At 40.9% G+C, this 25720-nt stretch overlaps 1 protein-coding gene across 2 annotated transcripts in view; it reads right to left on the bottom strand.

The window, feature by feature from the left end:
* Nucleotides 1-940: 940 nt before the first annotated feature.
* The window catches only part of LOC126174848 (HEAT repeat-containing protein 3), a 649038-nt gene continuing 624258 nt past the window's right edge, over nucleotides 941-25720 (bottom strand). For both annotated transcript variants that reach the window (XM_049921236.1, XM_049921235.1), the window contains 4 exons: nucleotides 22570-22685; nucleotides 11888-11995; nucleotides 10016-10189; nucleotides 941-1445 (listed from right to left, as the gene is read on the bottom strand). In XM_049921236.1, coding sequence (XP_049777193.1) covers nucleotides 1314-1445; nucleotides 10016-10189; nucleotides 11888-11995; nucleotides 22570-22685 — 530 coding nt within the window. In that variant the 3' untranslated portion in view covers nucleotides 941-1313. The remainder of the gene's footprint in view (nucleotides 1446-10015; nucleotides 10190-11887; nucleotides 11996-22569; nucleotides 22686-25720) is intronic.

Genomic DNA, 25720 nt, shown 5'->3' with positions numbered 1-25720 from the left:
CGTCATAGTGTAACTGAGGTGGAATAAGGGGAACCGGCCCACATTCGCCGAGGCAGATGGAAAACTGCCTAAAAACCATCCACAGACTGGCCGGTTCACCAGACCTCGACACATGCTGGGTGGATTCGTGCCGGGGACCAGGCGCTCCTTCCCGCACAGAAAGCCGTGCGTTAGACTGCACGGCCAACCGGACGGGCTTGTGTGTCAATTACTATTTGTGCTGACAATCCTCCTTGCCATAAAATGACAATACATGCACAGTCTAAACTTGAAATGACACACTGAGGCATGTTGGCAGATTGATCAATATGAACAGTCACAATATCCCTTTCATAATTGGACACACAACATTGTGCTCTACTGAACTGCAATTCGGTTTTATTTTTACTTCAATTAAACAGGTGTTTGCAAGAAAAGAGTAGTGAGGAAGAGGTTTCTGGGAGAGTAATGGGGAGGGGGACCACAACTTTTAGAAGCCAAATATTTTTAGCAGTTTATACAGAATAAGTTAAATACAGTAAGTATGAGATAAAAGACATTCATTAATTGGATGATCTGATGTGGCAGGATGAACGTGGAAGATGACCTTTAAACTGCAGACGTATGTTGAACAATGAAAAGATTATCATTGGAAAGCAAAACCGCACATAATATCACATAATATTGCACTGGGAGATGAAGCAGCTTGCACAGGATAGAGTAGCATGGAGAGCTGCATCAAACCAGTCTCGGGAATGAAGATCACAACAACAACAACAGCATTGCACTATTTGAGCAATTTATGAATACTATTATTTGGTTCTGAAACGTTATTTATTTTCATTGTATTCATTTTGTTGTTTATATCAGCATTTCAGTGGGGATGAAAGGAACAGGTAAAATGTATTCTGGAGGAAATAAGAAATATAAGTAAACCATTTAGTGGTATAAAATTAAGCAATATATTCAGGTGAAACATTTCTGCAGCTGAGTCTTTTATTTTATAAAAAATAAAACAGGACAGGTGGGGGAGGGGGCAATAAATGCTTCCAATCAAGGTAGTGAATGATGCCACAGCAATACAAAGTTGATTAATACATCAAATGTCTTGTTTTTCAAAATTTTTAGCATATAGAAAGAATTTATTTCATTCAAAATTAAAATATCAGTTGCATCACAGTCAAAATTAATACACCTTTTACATAACATTTACATTTCAACAAGTAAAATTTTTTAAAATAAAATATTGTCAGTATTTTTCTACTGATATTACAAAACTAGATTATCTGACTTAACTGCAACAATAATAAGCTTTACAAAATGGAATTGTGGCATTAAGAATGCCCATTGCTTTGTTTAATCAAAGCAACTCTCTTTCCTTTGTACTGAATGAAACGATTTAAATTTGTACACACAGTAGTAACAGTGATGTAGTGTTCACCCAAAGACTTCTTCTTTGAGCGCACCTGCAACAAAAGAATTTTGTTTCATTTCTCTCATTTAAAATTGTAGATTTTACCTACTCACCTATCAATACTATTTCTTCAAGACCTTCATCATGATCCTTTGCAGAACCAGCATTAACCTTCAACCACACATTAAATTTTCTGACGTAGTTCTTAGTAACCTTGACTTGTATGTCTCAGCAGGTCTGTAGCTCAATCATTTCCAAGCCACATCCAAAGAAAATGAAATGAGCAAGATTACCAAAGTCTAACCACGTGCAATGGATAAGCGAGGCAAGGGTTTTCACCAGGTCGGTGAGAATAATACCGATACGAGCAGGTCAATGGAAATGCTTATACAATGCTTTCAGAAAAATTTAATGCTCATAGGAGACAAATAGAATAATGATTCTTTGCATATAAAAAGAAAGATGATGAGACTTACCAAACAAAAGCGCTGGCAGGTCGATGGACACACAAACGAACACAAACATACACACAAAATTCTAGCTTTCGCAACCAACGGTTGCCTCGTCAGGAAAGAGGGAAGGAGAGGGAAAGACAAAAGGATTTGGGTTTTAAGGGAGAGGGTAAGGAGTCATTCCAATCCCGGGAGCGGATATATATATATGGTTATAATAGAAGGAAACATTCCACATAGGAAAAATATACCTAAAAACAAAGATGATGTGACTTACCAAATGAAAGTGCTGGCAGGTCGACAGACACACAAACGAACACAAACATACACACAAAATTCAAGCTTTCGCAACAAACGGTTGCCTCATCAGGAAAGAGGGAAGAAGAGGGAAAGACGAAAGGATGTGGGTTTTAAGGGAGAGGGTAAGGAGTCATTCCAGACCCGGGAGCGGAAAGACTTACCTTAGGGGGAAAAAAGGACAGGTATACACTCGCACACACACACATATACAGACACAAGCAGACATATTTAAAGACAAAGAGTTTGGGCAGAGATGTCAGTCGAGGTAGAAGTGCAGAGGCAAAGATGTTGTTGAATGACAGGTGAGGTATGAGTGGTGGCAACTTGAAATTAGCGGAGATTGAGGCCTGGTGGATAACGGGAAGAGAGGATATATTGAAGAGCAAGTTCCCATCTCCGGAGTTCGGATAGGCTGGTGTTAGTGGAAAGTATCCAGATAACCCGGACGGTGTAACACTGCGCCAAGATGTGCTGGCCGTGCACCAAGGCATGTTTAGCCACAGGGTGATCCTCATTACCAACAAACACTGTCTGCCTGTGTCCATTCATGCGAATGGTCAGTTGGTAGACCACGTGGGTGCTTTCACACGTGGCTCTGCCTTTGATTGTGTACACCTTCCGGGTTACAGGACTGGAGTAGGTGGTGGTGGGAGGGTGCATGGGACAGGTTTTACACCGGGGGCGGTTACAAGGGTAGGAGCCAGAGGGAAAGGAAGGTGGTTTGGGGATTTCATAGGGATGAACTAAGAGGTTACGAAGGTTAGGTGGATGGCGGAAAGACACTCTTGGTGGAGTGGGGAGGATTTCATGAAGGATGGATCTCATTTCAGGGCAGGATTTGAGGAAGTCATATCCCTGCTGGAGAGCCACATTCAGAATCTGATCCAGTCCCAGAAAGTATCCTGTCACAAGTGGGCCACTTTTGTGGTTCTTCTGTGGGAGGTTCTGGGTTTGAGAGGATGAGGAAGTGGCTCTGGTTATTTGCTTCTGTACCAGGTCGGGAGGGTAGTTGCGGGATGCGAAAGCTGTTGTCAGGTTGTTGGTGTAATGCTTCAGGGATTCCGGACTGGAGCAGATTCGTTTGCCACGAAGACCTAGGCTGTAGGGAAGGGACCGTTTGATGTGGAATGGGTGGCAGCTGTCGTAATGGAGGTACTGTTGCTTGTTGGTGGGTTTGATGTGGACGGACGTGTGAAGCTGGCCATTGGACAGGTGAAGGTCAACATCAAGGAAAGCGGCATGGGATTTGGAGTAGGACCAGGTGAATCTGATGGAACCAAAGGAGTTGAGGTTGGAGAGGAAATTCTGGAGTTCTTCTTCACTGTGAGTCCAGATCATGAAGATGTCATCGATAAATCTGTACCAAACTTTGGGTTGGCAGGCCTGGGTAACCAAGAAGGCTTCCTCTAAGCGACCCATGAATAGGTTGGCGTACGAGGGGGTCATCCTGGTACCCATGGCTGTTCCCTTTAATTGTTGGTATGTCTGGTCTTCAAAAGTGAAGAAGTTGTGGGTCAGGATGAAGCTGGCTAAGGTAATGAGGAAAGAGGTTTTAGGTAGGGTGGCAGGTGATCGGCGTGAAAGGAAGTGCTCCATCGGAGCGAGGCCCTGGACGTGCGGGATATTTGTGTATAAGGAAGTGGCATCAATGGTTACAAGGATGGTTTCTGGGGGTAACGGATTGGGTAAGGATTCCAGGCATTCGAGAAAGTGGTTGGTGTCTTTGATGAAGGATGGGAGACTGCATGTAATGGGTTGAAGGTGTTTATCTACGTAGGCAGAGATACGTTCTGTGGGGGCTTGGTAACCAGCTACAATGGGGCGGCCGGGATGATTGGGTTTGTGAATTTTAGGAAGAAGGTAGGGGTGCGGGGTGTTGGTGGGGTCAGGAGGTTGATGGAGTCAGGTGAAAGGTTTTGTAGGGGGCCTAAGGTTCTGAGGATTCCTTGAAGCTCTGCCTGGACATCAGGAATGGGATTACCTTGGCAAACTTTGTATGTGGTGTTGTCTGAAAGCTGACGCAGTCCCTCAGCCACATACTCCCGACGATCAAGTACCACGGTCGTGGAACCCTTGTCCGCCGGAAGAATGACGATGCACCGGTCAGCCTTCAGATCACGGATAGCCTGGGCTTCAGCAGTGGTGATGTTGGGAGTAGGATTAAGGTTTTTTAAGAAGGATTGAGAGGCAAGGTTGGAAGTCAGAAATTCCTGGAAGGTTTGGAGAGGGTGATTTTGAGGAAGAGGAGGTGGGTCCCGCTGTGACGGAGGACGGAACTGTTCCAGGCAGGGTTCAATTTGGATAGTGTCTTGGGGAGTTGGATCATTTGGGGTAGGATTAGGATCATTTTTCTTCGTGGCAAAGTGATACTTCCAGCAGAGAGTACAAGTGTAGGACAGTAAATCTTTGACGAGGGCTGTTTGGTTGAATCTGGGAGTGGGGCTGAAGGTGAGGCCTTTGGATAGGACAGAGGTTTCGGATTGGGAGAGAGGTTTGGAGGAAAGGTTAACTACTGAATTAGGGTGTTGTGGTACCAGATTGTGTTGATTGGAATTTTGAGGTTTTGGAGGGAATGGAGCTGGAAGTGGGAGATTGAGTAGATGGGAGAGACTGGGTTTGTGTGCAATGAGAGGTGGTTGAGGTTTGCTGGAAAGGTTGTGAAGGGTGAGTGAGTTGCCTTTCGGGAGGTGGGAAACCAGGAGATTGGATAGTTTTTTGAGGTGAAGGGTGGCATGCTGTTCTAATTTGCGGTTGGCCTGTAGGAGGATGCTCTGAATAGCCGGTGTGGATGTGGGAGAGGAAAGATTGAGGACTTTTATTAAGGATAGGAGTTGACGGGTGTGTTCATTGGCTGAGTTGATGTGTAGGTGAAGGATTAGGTGGGTGAGGGCAATGGATTGTTCAGTTTGGAACTGGTATAGGGACTGATGGAAAGAAGGGTTGCAGTCAGAGATGGGAACTTTAAGTGTGAGGCCTTCGGGGGTTATGCCAAATGTCAGACAAGCCTGAAAAAATAAAATATGTGAGTGTAATCTGGCTAGGGTGAAGGCATGTTTGCAGAGGGAATGTAAATAAAACTTAATGGGGTCATTGTGGGGGTGTTGTGAGGGTGACATGGTATTAGGTGGAAAGTTTAACATGAGGTTGAAATGAAAAAGAAAGATAGAAATATATGGGGAGAGATAAAGGTGAACTAGAAAGCAACTGGAGATCTGGTATGAAAAAAAGCGAAAAAGTGTTGGTTAAGTTGATCCTGTGGTGAACTTGGGTTGGTAGACAGCGATGTGCATAAAGGTTAGGTGGTTGTGTTACCGCTAAATCACGTTAAAGGACGGAGAAATTCGGGAAAATTTCGAAAAAACGTATTAAAAGGAGTGGTGGTGTGGTGAAAGATTACGAAAATGGGGCTAACAATTGTAGAAATAATGACGTTAAAACCTCTGGGGAGCGGCTAAAATGATCAGTGATGTGCGAAAAACGGAAGTGGAAATAAAGTGTAAGTTATTAGAACTAGCCGAAATGGTTGTTTCATAGGTGAAAGCGGCTGTTACTGAACTAGAAACGGTGGATTTTGTAGCAGCGGTAGTGTTGAAAGCGGAAAATAAAGTTTTTTTGGTTATGGTTTGGAAGTGGGTTACGTATTGTTGAGCATATATAGGCGGGATAAAATTGTACAATAGATTACAGTAAAAGGGGAAGGTAAATACAAAGTGAGACTACTGGTAAAAACAGAAAGAGAAAATAAAGAGAAAAAAGAGAAATAAGACGACAGGAAAGATTTCGAAATGCAAAGGCGACAATAACAAACGTAATTGTTGGGTTCAAATTAATGATATGGTTATAATAGATGGAAACATTCCACGTAGGAAAAATATACCTAAAAACAAAGATGATGTGACTTACCAAATGAAAGTGCTGGCAGGTCGACAGACACACAAACGAACACAAACATACACACAAAATTCAAGCTTTCGCAACAAACTGTTGCCTCATCAGGAAAGAGGGAAGGAGAGGGAAAGACGAAAGGATGTGGGTTTTAAGGGAGAGGGTAAGGAGTCATTCCAGACCCGGGAGCGGAAAGACTTACCTTAGTGGGAAAAAAGGACGGGTATACACTCGCAGACACACACATATCCATCCACACATATACAGACACAAGCAGACATATTTAAAGCAAAGAGTTTTGGCAGAGATGTCAGTCGAGGCAGAAGTGCAGAGGCAAAGATGTTGTTGAATGAAGCACTTCCTTTCACGCCGATCACCTGCCACCCTACCTAAACCCTCTTTCCTCATTACCTTAGCTAGCTTCATCCTGACCCACAACTTCTTCACTTTTGAAGACCAGACATACCAACAATTAAAGGGAACAGCCATGGGTACCAGGATGACCCCCTCGTACGCCAACCTATTCATGGGTCGCTTAGAGGAAGCCTTCTTGGTTACCCAGGCCTGCCAACCCAAAGTTTGGTACAGATTTATTGATGACATCTTCATGATCTGGACTCACAGTGAAGAAGAACTCCAGAATTTCCTCTCCAACCTCAACTCCTTTGGTTCCATCAGATTCACCTGGTCCTACTCCAAATCCCATGCCGCTTTCCTTGATGTTGACCTTCACCTGTCCAATGGCCAGCTTCACATGTCCGTCCACATCAAACCCACCAACAAGCAACAGTACCTCCATTACGACAGCTGCCACCCATTCCACATCAAACGGTCCCTTCCCTACAGCCTAGGTCTTCGTGGCAAATGAATCTGCTCCAGTCCGGAATACCTGAAGCATTATACCAACAGCCTGACAACAGCTTTCGCATCCTGCAACTACCCTCCCGACCTGGTATAGAAGCAAATAACCAGAGCCACTTCCTCATCCTCTCAAACCCAGAACCTCCCACAGAAGAACCACAAAAGTGCCCCACTTGTGACAGGATACTTTCTGGGACTGGATCAGATTCTGAATGTGGCTCTCCAGCAGGGATACGACTTCCTCAAATCCTGCCCTGAAATGAGATCCATCCTTCATGAAATCCTCCCCACTCCACCAAGAGTGTCTTTCCGCCGTCCACCTAACCTTCGTAACCTCTTAGTTCATCCCTATGAAATCCCCAAACCACCTTCCCTTCCCTCTGGCTCCTACCCTTGTAACCGCCCCCGGTGTAAAACCTGTCCCATGCACCCTCCCACCACCACCTACTCCAGTCCTGTAACCCGGAAGGTGTACACAATCAAAGGCAGAGCCACGTGTGAAAGCACCCACGTGGTCTACCAACTGACCATTCGCATGAATGGACACAGGCAGACAGTGTTTGTTGGTAATGAGGATCACCCTGTGGCTAAACATGCCTTGGTGCACGGCCAGCACATCTTGGCGCAGTGTTACACCATCCGGGTTATCTGGATACTTTCCACTAACACCAGCCTATCCGAACTCCGGAGATGGGAACTTGCTCTTCAATATATCCTCTCTTCCCGTTATCCACCAGGCCTCAATCTCCGCTAATTTCAAGTTGCCGCCACTCATACCTCACCTGTCATTCAACAACATCTTTGCCTCTGCACTTGTGCCTCGACTGACATCTCTGCCCAAACTCTTTGTCTTTAAATATGTCTGCTTGTGTCTGTATATGTGTGGATGGATATGTGGGTGTGTGTGTGTGCGCGCGTGTGTATACCTGTCCTTTTTTCCCCCTAAGGTAAGTCTTTCCGCTCCCGGGATTGGAATGACTCCTTACCCTCTCCCTTAAAACCCAAATCCTTTTGTCTTTCCCTCTCCTTCCCTCTTTCCTGACGAGGCAACCGTTGGTTGCGAAAGCTAGAATTTCGTGTGTATGTTTGTGTGTCTATCGACCTGCCAGCGCTTTTGTTTGGTAAGTCTCACCATCTTTCTATATATATATATATATATATATATATATATATATATATATATATATATATATATATACACAAATGTCTGCTTGTGTCTGTGTATGTGTGGATGGATATGTGTGTGTGTGTGCGAGTGTATACCTGTCCTTTTTTCCCCCTAAGGTAAGTCTTTCCGCTCCCGGGATTGGAATGACTCCTTACCCTCTCCCTTAAAACCCATATCCTTTCGTCTTTCCCTCTCCTTCCCTCTTTCCTGATGAGGCAACAGTTTGTTGCGAAAACTTGAATTTTGTGTGTATGTTTGTGTTTGTTTGTGTGTCTATCGACCTGCCAGCGCTTTTGTTTGATAAGTCTCATCATCTTTCTTTTTAAATATATTTTTCCCATGTGGAATGTTTCCCTCTATTTTATATATATATATATATATAAAATTGGCACTGAAGAGCAAGAGCAAAATGAAATAGTTATTGCAATAATGTATTCTAGGCTTTGCAGGTTAACCAACTAGGAGTTCACAGTTATGCAATCAAGTTTAGCAGGGGGGGCAATCCTGTATGAATAAAATCTCTTGAAGTTACCTTACATGTTATGTAATTGGTGACGAAACTCATTTGTACTGACAAATTGCTGTTTTATATTTTCATTAATTTTTAACATTTTCTGTGACATATACATGAGAGTAAGCTAAGCATTTACAACACAACTGATATTAATTGGGTTTTGAGATGGAGAGAAATAGACAATGGATGATAATGTCGGTCTTGGGGGTGAGGGGTATAAAAGCTCATAAGCATTACACTGTAGCCACTTCCAACTTCTTTTTAATCCTACAAGAAACCTCCAGTTTTGGCATAACAATTTCAATCGACAAAACACAGTCACCCACACAAGATACCTGGCGATCATGTGACCCTCCAACACTGTCACAGAAATGGCAGTGAAGTGGTGTGTAATTGTATGAAATTAATACTGCAAGATGGATTGACATCACAGAAAGGAATTACTTTGTGGGGGCATGCCCATAACCATACTGTGAATGAAGTCACCCTATCAGTCAGCATATCAACGATACCCGACATATCTACAAGGAATGGTGTACCACTCATAACTGTGTGTCAACATATAGGAACACTGTGTTTATATATCTCCTAACTGACAGGGACTAGTGACGAGTGTAAAATAGGTTTCAAACATGATTGGAATTCCTGCTGTGAGTGAATGTGAATCTATCTGTCAGTTTCCAAGCAAAAGCTGTGAATGGGACAACATGCAATGGACATTGGAAGTTGGGTACCACACAAAACGGACATTATTCACAGCAACATACAAAGCTACACGTCTTCAATGGACCATATAACAAAAGTACTTGAAAGAAGCTGGAGGTCATAATATAGTAGGACTATATTGTACTGTACCGCGTTGAACTGGGGACCTAGAAACGACGGAGAGGCTTTGTCCCCGCCGTAGCCTCAGAGGAACACAACCCCACAACAGGCTACAGCAGTCCACTCACCCCACCGCCACTCCACACCGAACCCAGGGTTATTGTGCGGTTTGGGCCCCAGTGGACCCCCCTGGGAACGTCTCATACCAGACGAGTTCAACTGCAATGTTTGCGTGGTAGAGCTGTTACCTCTTATTCTACATCTTCACAGAATTCAACAACTTCCTGTTTTAATAAACACTTTACCTACTGATCAACAGATGGACTTCAGCTGGATATGACACTCCTGTCTGGATGAATTCAGGTCATTATCGGGGATAAAAGTAGTGTAACACTGTATTAGCAATACATCTGGAAATGACAAGTTTTTTGTGGGGTGTGCTTATTTTGAATAATGTGGAAAGAGTACTGGAAGTTCAATTTGTTGTACAGTGGCATTTGTAACAAAATCCCATTTTTCTGAAATTATTGGAAGTGTTTCACACACACACACACACACACACACACATACACACACACACACACACACACACACAAAGCACGAATATTACTACTGACCTTATGCTTTAGACCCGGCACTAAGCCTTTCAGTCTGTCTACTAACGATATTTCAGCAGCTGCCAAATCTGTTTCATCCTCAGCAAAAACATCCATGATTGTATCCAATGTTTCTGCTGTGACCCAGAGTTCAGTTTCTTTGCTAGCCGTATCAAGTAAAAAATTTCCAACAACCTGTAACAGAGTAACTGATAGTGAGAACTGTGTGAAAGTGATCATTTGAATCAATTAGCAACATAAAATATGGATGAAATCTTTTTATTTAATGAAAGTAAAACAGAATATGAAGCTCAGAGACATTCAGAAAAATGTACAACTTTTCTTCTTCTTCTAAGCTTTTTCCAATTTTGCAAACTTTATCTGCCTTTAGTTACTTGATTTATTAAAACAATATTGTCTGATTTATGATGTAAAGTGCACTCCATTAAGAAGTATATAGTACTGGATCCTTGAACAGGACATTTTTTTTTAAAAAATTTCTCTAGCACTATGGGACTTAACACCTGAGGTCATCAGTCCCCTAGACTTCGAACTGCTTAAACCTAACTAACCTAAGGACATCACACACATCCAGGCCCGAGGCAGGATTCCAACCTGCGACCATAGCAGCAGCGTGGTTCCAGACTAAAGCTCCTAGAACTGCTCAATGGGAATTTTAAGATTAAGGTATATTAGAACAGGATAATTCTAAGTACGTCATTTTTATTTGACTCTTTTAGTTTAATTACAACCACATAAATGTAACACATTGGTGATTTCAGATACATGATCTTCAACCATATTCACCATCTAATATCAATTATTTGCTTTCTCTTCAATACAACTTTTTTATAAAAATCTGTTCAATTGGCCAGTAAATGCCAATTGAGTCTGCAACTATAAAACTACTACACCCACATCATCGTAACAAAGAAAGAAAGGGTGATTAGGGTTTAACATTGATAACAAGGTCATTCATGGAGAATCCTAAACTTGTATGGTGGGATGGGGGTTTGAAACTGTTTACTTCTGAGTGCAAGCATATTTGTTGTGCCTCAACAACCATGTTGTTTAACCCCCCCCCCCCCCCCCCCCCCCCCCCAATAAAAAGCTGGTGGTATTGGTATTGGTGGTGGTGGTGGTGGTGGTGGTGGTGGTAGTAGCTGTTAATGATATAATATGATTTTTGAAGATATTCACCGGAAATCATTAAAGTCTGAGCACTGACATGCACACTTCTGATGAAGAGGTAGTTACAGTAAGTTACAGAATCTGATAAATTATAGCAGTCCCACTATACGACGACAATGGAGGATTTTAATCTGAAAACAGAATAAAAATCTGAGAACAATGTCAGCCTTGAAAAGGATTCACACGCACACCCCTCTGAAAGTCAAGTAAACGAGTGTGTGTGTGTGTGTGTGTGTGTGTGTGTGTGTGTGTGTGTGTGAGAGAGAGCGAGAGCGAGAGAGAGAGAGAGAGAGAGAGAGAGAGCGCAAGCGAGCGAGCGAGAGAGAGAGAGAGAGAGAGAGAGAGAGAGAGAGAGAGAGAGCGAGAGAGCGAGAGAGAGAGAGAGAGAGAGAGAGAGAGAGAGAGCGAGAGAGAGAGAGCGAGCGTGTAATGAACCAACGCATCACCCATGCAGTACGCATTTGACCTGGAAAAAAAAATGAAATGTGCATTTACTGTTTACTACTTCAAGGAGCTTAGGTACTTCAGGTAGAAAACTTTAATAAAAACATCTTACTGTTCAAAGAACTACGTACAATGTTCCAGTAATTGGACAGCTCCAGTGCCTTATTAATTAATAGTGTTCAAGGATATCGTTACTTAATTTGTGAATAATTTACATATAAAAGTAACTCATGCGTCAGTTAGTTGTCAATGAGTTACCTTCAATGTTGAACTGTCTCCCTTCATCATTCCTAATATTCCACTGATCTTTAAGAGGTTTGCCCGAGCACTTGGATCGGAGCACTGCTGTGTCCATTCAAGCAATACCTGAAACAGTGAATGAGATAATTAAGACTGAAGTAATGTTCTCAGCAGTATCATGCAAGCCTTTAGGTGTGAACCAGGTTACATCACAAACTACACTGTTTTAGTGCTAGAATTCATGCAGTAAAACATTTAGTGTGAAAGAAGAAGAGGAATAATTTCACATTCATATACATAGGGCAAAGAAGTAATTATGTTGCTCTTCCACCTCCTCCCCATCCAGTCCACCCACTGGGCCAACCTTTGCTGCTCCAAGGATCATGCAGCTTTCCTCCACTCCCATGTTCGCAATGTGTGACACAGTATTGCTCTCTTATGTGTCACTATTTGTTCATTTAATCATTTATTAATGTTCCTGGAGGTTACTATAACTCCGTCATTGGCTCAGAAGAAACATTTATTACTTAAATTAATCGAATACTGCTGAACACACTGGACTTTCCTAACTTTAATTCCATACGAACATCTTGTACCACAAAGCATCCTCGCAGCAATTTAACAAAATTTGCTGTAGGAACTGTTTTTAACTTTGGCCTATTCTCAGTTACAAGAACTGAGTGACATATGTGACAAAGAACTTTGACCAATGTGTCCACTTTATCCTAACCAAATGATTAGTGTCTTCTGCCAAGTTGTTTTCACTTCCCTGCAAGTTAACTGTATGAGGTCTGTTCAAAACATTCCAAAACTTTGGCCACAACATTTTTCTGCACTCACCTTTTACTTATTGTGCACAGTCTCCTTCGAAATACTTTCCTCCACTATTGATACTCCAATTCCAACACTGTTTCCACTTCCGGAAGCATTCTCAGTACATCTCTTGCTGGATTGCACAATGTGCCATCTGTAAATTTTCTTTTATCTCATCTATAATTGCAAATCTTCATCCTTTCAACTGGGTTTTTAATTTTGGAAATAAGAAAAGGTCCACAGGGGCTAGGTCTGGAGAGTACAGAGGATGAGACAGCACAGTGATTTCATTTTTTGTGCAACAGTTACTCACCAACAGGGATGAATGAGTGGATGCGTTATGACGCATGAGCCATGAATTCTCTTACCACTTTCCAGGCTGTTACCTTCTCACAGGCGTCACAAAGTGTCCCAATATTACCATCGATTAACAGTTTTCCCTGTGGCATGAATTCATGATGAACTAATCCTTCAAAGTCAAACACAACTATCAGCATGGCTTCGACATTTGACCTGATCTGATGAGCTTGTTTTGCTCTTCGAGAACTTTTCCCTACGCATTGTGAAGATTGAAACTTTGTCTCAACATCATGACTGTAGACCCACACATCACCACCAGTCATGATTCTCTTAAGGAACATCTCTTTCTCATTTTCGCGATCCAAAAGCACTTCACAGATTATGGGGTGAAAGTCTTCCTGATTTTGCCTCACGAGTCGTGGGATGAACTTGAGCTGTGGGATGAACTTGACGGCAACACGAAGCACTCCAAGATTCTATGTCAGGATCTCATGTCATGATAAAACTGAAATGTTACATTCTTCTGCAATCTCTTGTACAGTCAATCTTCAATTTTGACGCACATAATTGTTTGAATCTTTTTGTTGTGCCTATTGCGACTCGACATCTCAACTATACAGTGAGTAGCAACATTCCTTCTCTGGTATTGTTACATTCCATCCTGGATTTTTCAAGATGACATGTATTACACGTCAAAACTGATAATGAAAAGAAAACAGTAAGTCACACAGAAGTATATTTTTCCATTGTAAGAGACCTCTGTGCAAGCAGGAGAGGCAATGATCACTAATTTTGTCATTCTCAACAAGGAGCAATTCCTCAAACCTATTCATTTCAGTCATTAGCCACATAAACCTTCCTCACGAAACAGCTCAAGACCTGGGCATGACCTAAAAGCCACTATAGGGGAGTACTTTGAGCCAGGTTTGAGTCCTCTGTGAACCACTTCAGCAAAAGAACTGGTTATCAAGTTCTGGTGACTGCACTGCCTCATCAGTGGCAAAATTAGAAGGAGCCCCATGAAATCAGCTGACAGTGGTGAACATGCCTTCCAGCAGTTCCTGAACAGCAGCCATCTCCATCTGGATATCTGAAGGCCACAATCCCTTTCCATACCTACACGTAAACCTAGATCTTTCTAAATAAAAACAAAGCAGTGGAATTAAGCCCAGAACTAGGTTGTTCTCACATAAAAACTAAACCAGGAGTGATGAGGGTGGGGAACCAGCTGCTGCAAGTGTCACTGTATGTTGTGCTATGCCATGGATCTGCAGCACTATTGCTGGTTCTAGATTCAAGGGAAGTTTCTTCTGACCCTTGGTTATGGAAGGTTTTACCTTTCGCCAGATATCTGAACTACTACTATGGCTCTACAGTTAATTGTGAACCTTAGCCTCTTCAGCAATTCTCAGACATATCACAATTCACTGCTTGAGCTTCCCATCCCCTACAGCCCATTTTCAACAAGTCCTCTACAACTCCCAGGTGGTACTTGGCCAAAACTGTCCTCTTTGACCCATGGGATTTCCATCTAATATCCTTATAGTTACTTCTGTATCACTCATCCATGCCATATGCTCCATCCATCTCAATCTGGCTGATTTTGCTATTCGTGTAATAGGTGGATCTCTATGCAAAGTGTAGAGCTCATAACAAGTTAAGAGCTTTGAGGAAAAGAGCTTTTTTCATTTTTTCTTTTTATAACAAAATAGACGCTGTCTGCTGCTATTAATCTCCATTTAATTTTATTAGAGATATCATTTGAGTGAGTGATTGTCAATTCTACATATTTAAAGTGCTCAACTCTCTCAAATGTATAATCGCTCAATATTAGCGAGGGTGCATATTCTCCTTGAATGCTTTCCTAGCTGCCACATATTTTCTTTTCTGTTGCTTGTTATTCAGTCTCATATTTGTAATGGCCTGCTCTAGTGCAACAAATATCTCCTCCATTGTCTTCCTAGTTTTTGCAACTGTATCCACATCATCTGCATAAGTTAACTTGCACTGATTTATAAAAAGATCGTTACCCTGTACAAAAGGTTTCTGTTCCTCGACTTTCTTCAAAGCAACATTAAAAAGGAGACACACCACTGCATGTACTTGCCTTACACCATATCATTTATCTGGTGGACTAGATGCAATTCCTTCTGTCCTTCCATTACTGTGTACCACATTCACTGTCATTCTCACAAGCATTAACAACTTTCCAGGAGTTCCTAGTTCAGCCAGACCATGGTACAGCTTCTCTCTGTTTACATTATTATGCACTGACTTGCAGCTGACGAAAAGGTGATACATGCCAACGCTGAGTTCAACTGTCTTTTCTGAAATTTATCTTAAGGTGAAGACCTTATCTATTTTTGATTTCTCTGGGAGAAATCCACATTGGTATAAGCCAATCTCTCTCTCTCTCGCTCTCTCTCTCTCTCTCTCTCTCTCTCTCTCTCTCTCTCTCTCTGAACAATGGGAGGAGACGGTCAAACAGTTGAAGAATACTTTTTATCCCATGTTAAGCAGCGTAATTCCTCAACTGTTTTCACATTCCCACACATCTTGCTTCTTGTTTACAGGACATATGCAGGGTGTTACAAAAAGGTACGGCCAAACTTTCAGGAAACATTCCTCACACACAAAGAAAGAAAATATGTTATGTAGACATGTGTCCAGAAACGCTTACTTTCCATGTTAGAGCTCATTTTATTACTTCTCTTCAAATCACCTTAAGCATGGAATGGAAACATACAGCAACAGAACGTACCAGCGTGACTTCAAACAGTTTGTTACAGGAAATGTTCAAAATGTCCTCCGTTAGCGAGGATTCGTGCATCCACCCTCCGTCGCATGGAATCCCTGATGTGCTGATGCAGCCCTGGAGAATGGTGTATTGTATCACACCCGTCCACAATACGAGCATGAAGAGTCTCGACATTTGGTACCGGGGTTGCGTAGACAAGAGCTTTCAAATGCCCCCATAAATTAAAGTCAAGAGGGTTGAGGTCAGGAGAGCGTGGGGGCCATGGAATTGGTCCACCTCTACAAATCCATCGGTCACCGAATCTGTTGTTGAGAAGTGTACGAACACGTCGACTGAAATGTGCAGGAGCTCCATCGTGCATGAACCACATGATGTGTCGTACTTGTAAAGGCACATGTTCTAGCAGCACAAGTAGAGTATCCCGTATGAAATCATGATAACGTGCTCCATTGAGCGTAGGTGGAAGAACAAGGGGCCCAATCAAGACATCACCAACAATGCCTGCCCAAACATTCACAGAAAATCTGTGTTGATGACATGATTGCACAATTGCGTGCAGATTCTCGTCAGCCCCCACATGTTGATTGTGAAAATTTACAATTTGATCACGTCGGAATGAAGCCTCACCCATAAAGAGAACATTTGCACTGAAATGAGGATTGACACATTGTTGGATGAACCATTCGCAGAAGTGTATCCGTGGAGGCCAATCAGCTGCTGATAGTGCCTGCACATGCTGTACATGGTACGGAAACAACTGGTTCTCCCGTAGCACTCTCCATACAGTGACGTGGTCAATGTTACCTTGTACAACTTCTCTAACGCTGACATTATTGTTATCGTCAACTGCACTAAGAATTGCCTCATCCATTGCAGGTGTCCTCGTCGTTCTAGGTCTTCCCCAGTCGCGAGTCATAGGCTGGTCCTTCAATTGGTCCAACTGGCGGTGAATCAAGGAAGTACAGTACATACTGACGAAACTAAAATGAGCTCTAACATGGAAATTATGCGTTTCAGGACACATGTCCACATAACATCTTTTCTTTATTTGTGTGTGAGGAATGTTTCCTGAAAGTTGGGCCGTACCTTTTTCTAACACCCTGTAATTATTTCCCTTCATTGCTGGGGAATTTTCCCCTCATCCTGTATTGAAATCACCAGTTTTTGGAGAATCTGTTCCAACTGCAACCATCCTTGAATATTTCTGCTGTTATATTTTAAGTACCTGGTGATATACTGTTCTTCAATTTCTCCAAAGCAATTCTCATCTCTTGCAGAAGTGGGCGGCCGGTATTTTCATCAAAGTCATTTAAGCCCTGTATACTAACGTATCTCTTGGTATCATTCTGGAATGAAGGAGTTCATCATAATATTAGCACCATATCTCACAGATCTCTTTCCTGTTCCGTCCTATATTAAGCCAAGTTTTTTTTCACTGAAGGTTTCCAGACAGCATTTATTTTCCCATAAAATTTCCTTGCCTCATTCTGATTCCTCAGAAGCTCCTGTTCTTTGATGTTTGTTTTCATACACCCTTTTTCATTGATGTGTCCTCTTTTCAGTTCTTCTTCTTTATATTCTTCCACCACTGCTCTTGTAAAATTTGATTGTAACATTCGTCTGTATGCCACATTCTTTTTCTCTGCTGCTATACCACCCTCAGTATCAAGCCAAGCAGATCTTATGCAGCTTGCTTCAGTTTCCACTGTTTCATTTGCCGACTTCTCCACTGCAGTCTATATCACTGAAATTTTGTCACACACAGACATGGTTGGAGATGTGGCTGTTATATAAAATAAATTATTAATGGTGTACAGCAACCAGCCACAAACTGGTTTTAGCTTACTTCTTGAATAAAGTACCATACTGGTTTCGAATTTTTTACAATTCATCATCAAACAAATTTTTTTTGCTTTCATCAATACAGATTATACAGTGTTTTCCTACGAGTTGCCATGAAATGTCCATCTGGCACATTTGTATTAGCAGTTTTCTTGCAATGAAACACATTCTCAAGAATGTTTCTATTTTCACAGTCACGAACACTGTACTGCAATGTAAACCACTTTCCTTCGGTCACAGAACAAATTTTCAATGTGTACCACATGTGGTGCATACAACGAATATTGTGTTTCATTGCAAGAAAACTGCAAATACAAATGTGCCAAATGAACATTTCATGGAAACTCACAGGAAACCAAAGTATAATCTGTATTGATGAACGCATGAAAAAACCGTCTGATGATAATTTGTAAAAGATTCAAAATCAGTAACGGCTGTTTTTGAATACAGTAACGTAAAACTAATTTGTGGCTGGTTGCTGTACACCATCAACAATTCTTTATAGTTTCCCCTTTATCCTCAAGATTGTCCCATTCTTCAGCCCATCCAAGACACTGTGACATTATTATTTGGCACTGCTTTCTAACTGCACAAACATATGAGCTCCTGAGCCACTACTTTCTACATATGAAGGAGTTGTCAAGATGTTACATAAGCTAGCACTCACTCTCTCTCTCTCTCTCTCTCTCTCTCTCTCTCTCTCTCTCTCTCTCTCTCTCCCTCTCTCTCCCTCTCCCCCCCCCCCCCCCCTCCCAATCCAAGTATTTGTTGCTTCTGATTCCGTATTTACTGTTTCGACAAATTATTCAGCAGATGTTAATAACTCACTAGCAACCAGCTCTTACATAAAATCAGCTCTCATACTTATTTAACTACACATCACAAATATTTCACAAATATTTTCTATTTTATAAAAGCAAAATGAATGTTACTTAAGTCTGCAGTAGCTCTAAATTTTGTGTACGATTATGCAACTGCCCGAGAACAAACACAAAACACTGGCAGCTGCAGTTAGTTATGGAGTTATCCCAAAGAGTATTAGTTACTTTTCCACACCGTTTCCCTTCTCCCTTCCTGAGGATGGGACTGAAAGTTTCAAAAACTAGTACAGCTTTCTCCTCATTTAATGTGCGTCTATCAGCAGTAGTCAGAAATTTGCCTCCTGAAGATAAAAACTGGTCACATATTCTGTCACCTTGCAATTTTAATGTTACCAATAGTACAAGGCTTGTTCAAAAGCTGTTTTTGCTTGTTGTATTAGTCTGATTTGTGCAATTTTTTCACTGTTGTGTTGGTAAAGGTCCTTCTGTCACCTTGCAATTTTAATGTTACCAATAGTACAAGGCTTGTTCAAAGGCTGTTTTTGCTTGTTGTATTAGTCTGATTTGTGCAATTTTTTCACTGTTGTGTTGGTAAAGGTGTCTGAACAGTATATGTACAGTGTTAGCCAAATGTGATATGCAGTCTGTTGTCAGCTGTAAAAATATTAGATGTGCATCCAACACATCATTGTCAGCCAATAAAATAATGGAAAAAGTGAAAGAAATTATTATGAAGGTTGTTAACTCACTGACTGAGAAGCCACATAAATGATGCTGGCTTATAAACTAAGTTTTATGGGCATGAAATAAGTGAGAAAAATCTATTTAGAAATAATTGAACTTTGAACATAAACGGTGGCAAATGCAAGTGGATCAGGAATGAAACATGGGTTTATTGACAAGACACTGTAACTTTAAGCCCAATCGTCCCAGCAGAAACATTTGGAATCACAAGGCTGCAAAAATCTAAACAATGTGGTTAAATGTAAAGGATATGCTTATTGTGTTCTTCAATAATTTTAAAAGTATAGGGCTTCATGAGTTCTTGCCACAAGGTTAAACAGGGGAGTGTGATCACAAGATGAATAGGAAAATTCTTTCCCAAAAACCAATAAGTTCGATTTTTGTAACACGCCTTGTACATGGTGTATATGCGGACAAGGGAAAAAAAAAAATTCCCGGTTAGAAATACACTTTCTCCCGGGTGAAAATACACTTTTTCCGTGTTAAGTGACCGTATACTCTCTCTTGGCACTGTGAAACTCATCAATCCTTTGAATGTTTATGGTTTTATATAGCGACATAGAATTTCCCAGCACTTTAGACCCCATATAATCTTCAGCATTCTTCTGCAATACCAAATTTCAAAAGCTTCTATTCTCTTCTTGTCTAAACTATTTATCGTCCATGTTTCACTTCCATACATGGCTAAACTCCATACAAATACTTTCAGAAATGACTTCCTGACACTTAAATCTATAATCGATGTTAACATATTTCTCTTCTTCACAAACGCTTTACTTATCATTGCCAGTCAACATTTTATATCCTCTCTACTTCGACCATCATCAGTTATTTTGCTCCTCAAATAGCAAAAATCATCTACTACTTTAAGTGTCTCATTTCCTAGTCTAATTCCCTCAGCATCACCCGACTTAATTCAACTACATTCAATTATCCTTGTTTTGCTTTTGTTGATGTTCATCTTATATCCTCCTTTCAAGACACTGTCCATTCTGTTCAACTGCTCTTCCAGGTCCTTCGCTGTGCTCTTCCAGGTCCTTTGCTGTCTCTGACAGAATTACAATGTTTTTATTTCTTCTCCATGGATTTTAATACCTACTCCGAATTTTTCTTTTGTTTGCTTTACTGCTTGCTCAATATACAGATTGAATAACATTAGGAATAGGCTACAACCCTGTCTCACTACCATCCCAACCACTGCCTCCCTTTCATGCCCCTCGACTCTTATAACTGCTATCTGGTTTCTGTACAAATTGTAAACAGCCTTTCGCTTCCTGTATTTTACCCCTACCACCTTCAGAACTTGAAAGAGAGTATACCAGTCAACATTGTCAAAAGCTTTCTCTAAGTCTACAAATTCTAGAAATGTAGGTTTTCCTTTCCTTAATGTATCTTCTAAGGTAAGTCGTAGGGTCAGTATTGCCTCACGTATTCCAATATTTCTAGGGAATCCAAACTGATCTTCCCCGAGGTCGGCTTCTACCAGTTTTTCCATCTGTCTGTAAAGAATTCGTGTTAGTATTTTGCAGCTGTGGCTTATTAAACTGATAGTTCGGTAATTTTCACATCTGTCAACACCTGCTTTCTTTGGGATTGGAATTATTATATTCTTCTTGAAGTCAGAGGGTATTTCACCTGTCTCCTACATCTTGCTCACCAAATGGTAGAGTTTTGTCAGGGCTGGCTCTTCCAAGGCTGTCAGTAGTTCTAATGGAATGTTGTCTACTCCCGGGGCCTTGTTTCAACTTAGGTCTTCCAGTGCTCGGTGAAACTCTTCATGCAGCATCATATCTCCCATTTCATCTTCATCCTCTTCCATTTCCATAATATTGTCATCAAGTACACCGCCCTTGTATAAATCCTCTATATACTCCTTCCACCTTTCTGCTTTCCCTTCTTTGCTTAGAACTGGGTTTCCATCTGAGCTCTTGATATTAATACACGTGGTTATCTTTTCTCCAAAGGTCTCTTTAATTTTTATGTAGGCAGTATCTATATTACACCTAGTAATATATGCCTCTACATCCTTACATTTGTCCTCTAGCCATCCCTGCTTAGCCATTTTGCACTTCCTGTCGATCTCATTTTTGAGATGTTTGTATTCCTTTCTGCCTGCTTCACATATATGTTGATCTTTTTCACGCGTGTTACACTTTAAGATACATCACACAAATGTGCCAGTAAAATGTTTAGGAACGATGTAAACATCTGATCTTCTGGGCTCGAAATTCTTCTAAATGGTCATACTCAAAGTGTTGATTTTCAAATGAGAGTCAAACGCTTTGTTATTTCAGAAATTCATTGTACATTCTAGCACGTAGTTCATCTTATGTAAAAGGAAATTTAATTTGAAAGTAACGCTTTTCAAACAACCATTCGGAATATTTTCCCACGATGTGTTAAAAATAGATTCGTTTCAGCAGTTGCCAGAGAGCGCTGGATAACAGGTGTCACCGCGCTTGCAGAGCTACGATGATGCAGGAAGCCCGTACCATTCGTACGTGTAAAGCATTAAAAGATCTTACATTATGTCATAAAAGAAACAAGGCATTAGAGGATACTCGAAGAGCATCGGAATTTCGTGAACCATACTAAAATGCATAACTCGGCTTGAAGTGCACATTCGTATGTCCAGATTCAGATGTATGTATGGTTCTTTATTATGGCATTCGTGCACTTGAAATCAGCGAACAGTTGAAACCAGCCAATAGTGTGAAATTAAATACTTTGTTTCAAATAAACTGACTGCCTCTGCAGAAAATATTAATAAAATCCAAATCTCTTTAGCAAACCAACAAAAATAACTTCATTGTTCTGCAAGGCGATTAATGCTCGACTGAGAGAAAGGTGGAAATAAAATCTGAAACTAATAACATATTTTAGCCTTCCGTAATTATGCGAACATATTTTAATTCATTTGATAGCTCCCGGCCACAAAAATCCATTTTATCATCATTTAACACGAGAGCAATAAATGAAGGTTTTATTTTCGTTTTTTTCTTTCTCGTTTTGTTGCTGCAGTATTATTCTGCAGTAGCGGGATACAGTAATCTCCTTTGTTAGAGTATTGGTTCTTAAAAGTCAAAATCACAAAATTTTAACTGAAAACTAAAACAAAGAAAAATTCCCAGAATTCAAAGCAATTCCCGGGTTTTTCCCAGTTTTCTCCCGGATGAAAAAATTCCCGGGTTTTCCCGGATCACCTGGGTCGTATACACCCTGTTGTACATCTATAATTTGACAATATGTCGGCACAAACACTTTCTGCCTCAAAGACATGCAGTGCCAGAAGTTAATGGAAAGTACACAAATTCTTGGCACTTATAAAACATGAGAGTAATAGTGAAAGTTTTTAGAAATTAGACATGAAATATTAATTAAAATAATACAACAAAAATGTGAGTAGTATTTCATGCATTTACCTTCAAATCTGACTGGGTCATATCCTTAAAACAACTGGGTGCAAGAGGTGCAGATTTTTGAAGGATTGCTCGCATAGCAGCTGTTACAGCTTCCATCAATGCAGTGTCATTGGAATCTGAAGGAAACAAGAATCATCAACATATACACACTGGTTCAACTGAAACTTTTAGAGATACCCAAGGCACACTATTGGTAGCAATCTGAAGAGTGTTAAATGGACAGAAAACTATTTCTGGTGTAGCCCGACCAAGTGAAGCACGTGCCTGAGAGACAACAGAATAACTGTTTAATAGCATGTTCAGCCACCTACGGAATGCAACAAAGCGGTGATTCTGGATGGCATGGTTTGACAAGTTCTAGGTATATTTACAGATGTATGTAGCGCCAGATATCCACACAGAAGTCACACAATTTTTAAGGTGGCATGGTAGTGTCTTCAGTGTTCCATCATAATCGGATCAGGTGAACTTTGTAGCTAAGAAAACAAAGAGAATTCACAACCATGTTTCTCACACTACTGTAGCATGATTATGGCTTTCTGACGAGGACAGTTAGCCTGCTGGAAGATGCCTTCCTTGTCAGGAAAGGTGAGAAAGAATGCAGATGGTCTGCAATAATGTTCACATAGTTCACAGCTGTCACTATGCCTTCGATTACTGCCACAGGTCCCAGGAACCACAGGTGCATTCCCATTCTTTGGGAATTTAAAAATTTATTCAGTTTCCTTCTTGCTCATTTTCTGTAGTTTTATGTAACGTAATAAAATCAGAACATCAGCTTTTAAAAGTTCTGCATACTTTGCTCAGCTTAGTAGATCATTAATAGTTTCACTTAATCACATAAAATACACTAGTAAGGCAAAAAACTATGACCGCTGCCCACTGAAACGTTGGATGCCGTCTGGCAGCATTGCAGGCATGTGTTGTGGTAACAAAGGTATGTAAGCAGAGCAGACATGGAAGGGGATGACTGGGTCGCAAAAAAGGAAATCCATCGAGATAAAAGACTTTGACAAAGGGCAGATTACTATTACGCAGAGCCTGTGAACACGTATCTCTAAAAGGGTGAAGCTGGTTGAATGTTCACGTACTACTGTCGTGAGTATCTACGGAAAGAGGTAGGAGGAAAGTGAAACCACCACTAGGCACTAAATCGTTGGAAGTCCACAACTCTTTGCAGAATGTAAAGTAGGATAGATGGTGATCTGTGGCACCTCTGCCAAAAGAGCACAATGCTAGTGCACGCCCAAGTGTTTTGGAGCACACCATTCATAGTACATTGTTGAAGATGGAGCTCAGCAGCAGACCACCCCTGTGTGTTCATAAGTTGACTCAACGACATTTATCAATTACGTCTGTAATGAGCACGGGACCATTGGGATTCGACCATCAATGAATGGAAACATGTCAGCTCTTCGGGTGAATCACATTTTTACTACACCATGTCGATGGTCATCTCCACAAATGTTGTCATCGAGGTGAATGGCAGCTCGTAACGTGCACTTCGCCACAGATGCGGGCTGGTGGGAGCACTATTATGCTATGTGAGGCATTGTTCTACACTTGCATGGGATCTGTGGTATTAATCGAAGGCACATACTGACAGCTATGAGCCACATGCATCCCTTCATGCTTCATCTTCCCCGTTGGTGATGTCATCTTTCAGCAGTATACCTGTCTGCATCTTGGAGCCAAAATCATGCTACAAGTGGTTTCAGGAGCACAATAGTGAACTAACATTGATGTCTCAATGACCAAATTCAGGTAATGTCAATCCTATGAAACCCATCTGGGTCCCATCATCGTGTACACAAATGACCTGAGCATAGACATCTAATGCCACAGAACTCCACAAATTACCAGCTCCACAAATTATGAACAAACTGTCTGGTCACTGATATGTAGAATCAGTGATGTATTTTGTTCCAAAGATGGACAAATAAGCTATTAAGCAGATGGTCAATGTTTTGGCTCATCAGTGCATTTAACATACTGAGAACCTGTCTTCTGTCCCAATACTTTTTGTTCTGACAGTTCCCTACTCTCTTCATGTAATGTTTTGTTTTAGCATATCCAATAAAACTGATTGTTAAAAAAAAAGTGTTAAGTATATTTTAATTTTGAACATATCATATCAAAACACAATTATTTACATTATTGGGAAAAAAGAGAAAGAAAAGGAATTTTATGTTAAACATATTAAGGGGACCACACTGTTGTTCAGGTAAAAAAAAAAACTGGTTTTCAGTTTTCATCATATTTCGATAGATTACGGTTTTATTTAAGTAGTCTGAAAAGGATTTTGCTGAAAAAAATATTTTTTGAGCATTTAAACAGCATTTTCCTACCACGTGTGTTTATGTGCCACGCCCACTTTTCTGCATATATTTTAGATCTTTATATCCCCTACATTGCGCGTTAGGGATTTTTTTTTACTCCCGAGTGTGTTGGCTATCCTTGGAATGCAACGGTCAGTATTCTTTTATTTCTGCTGTTTGTAAACAATACACTTTCAAACATGCAGTTAGTTTTGTTCAAGTGTGATAGTGAGTAGTAGTTATACTTACGTTTGCAGTGCTTGTTTACGTGTGTTTTATTGTGTTTACTGAAGATGACAAAATGTAAAGGCATTTTCAAGAAACGACCATTTAGAGGAAACAAGTTTAGAAAGCTTTCTGTACAAGAGATTATGTCGCCTGGCAATGATGTTTCTAATTGTAATTCTTCAACAAGTGCATCATCAAAGAAGCTCTCACCATTTCAAAAGTGTTACAATGAATTTACTGTAAGTGACAATGGGTGCAGTAACATTATTATAAATTTGAGAATATTATCACCTGTAATTTCTAAATTTGTGCAATGTAGACAGTGTGGTGAGTCACAGAATGTGAAAATTTGTGAGAGTGCCAGTGGGAGAAAAGGCCTAGCAATTGCTTTGGATTTAATTTGCATTAAATGCTCAGCTGTGATTTCATTTATGAGTTCTTCAAAACCAAATGCAAGTGGCCCTTATGAAATCAATATAGATTAGTTTGTGCCTTACGATCCATTGGCAAGGGCATGGCTGCACGGAGAACATTTTGTTCGGTGATGAACTTACATCTACCACCAAATAAATTTGAAAAACTGACTGCGATATTAGAGAAAGCTG

Source organism: Schistocerca cancellata, chromosome 3, assembly GCF_023864275.1.
Source record: "Schistocerca cancellata isolate TAMUIC-IGC-003103 chromosome 3, iqSchCanc2.1, whole genome shotgun sequence".
NCBI classification, from domain to species: Eukaryota; Metazoa; Arthropoda; class Insecta; order Orthoptera; family Acrididae; genus Schistocerca; species Schistocerca cancellata.
Note: the sequence above shows the minus strand (reverse complement) of the source record. Positions and strands in the feature narration are given on the sequence as shown.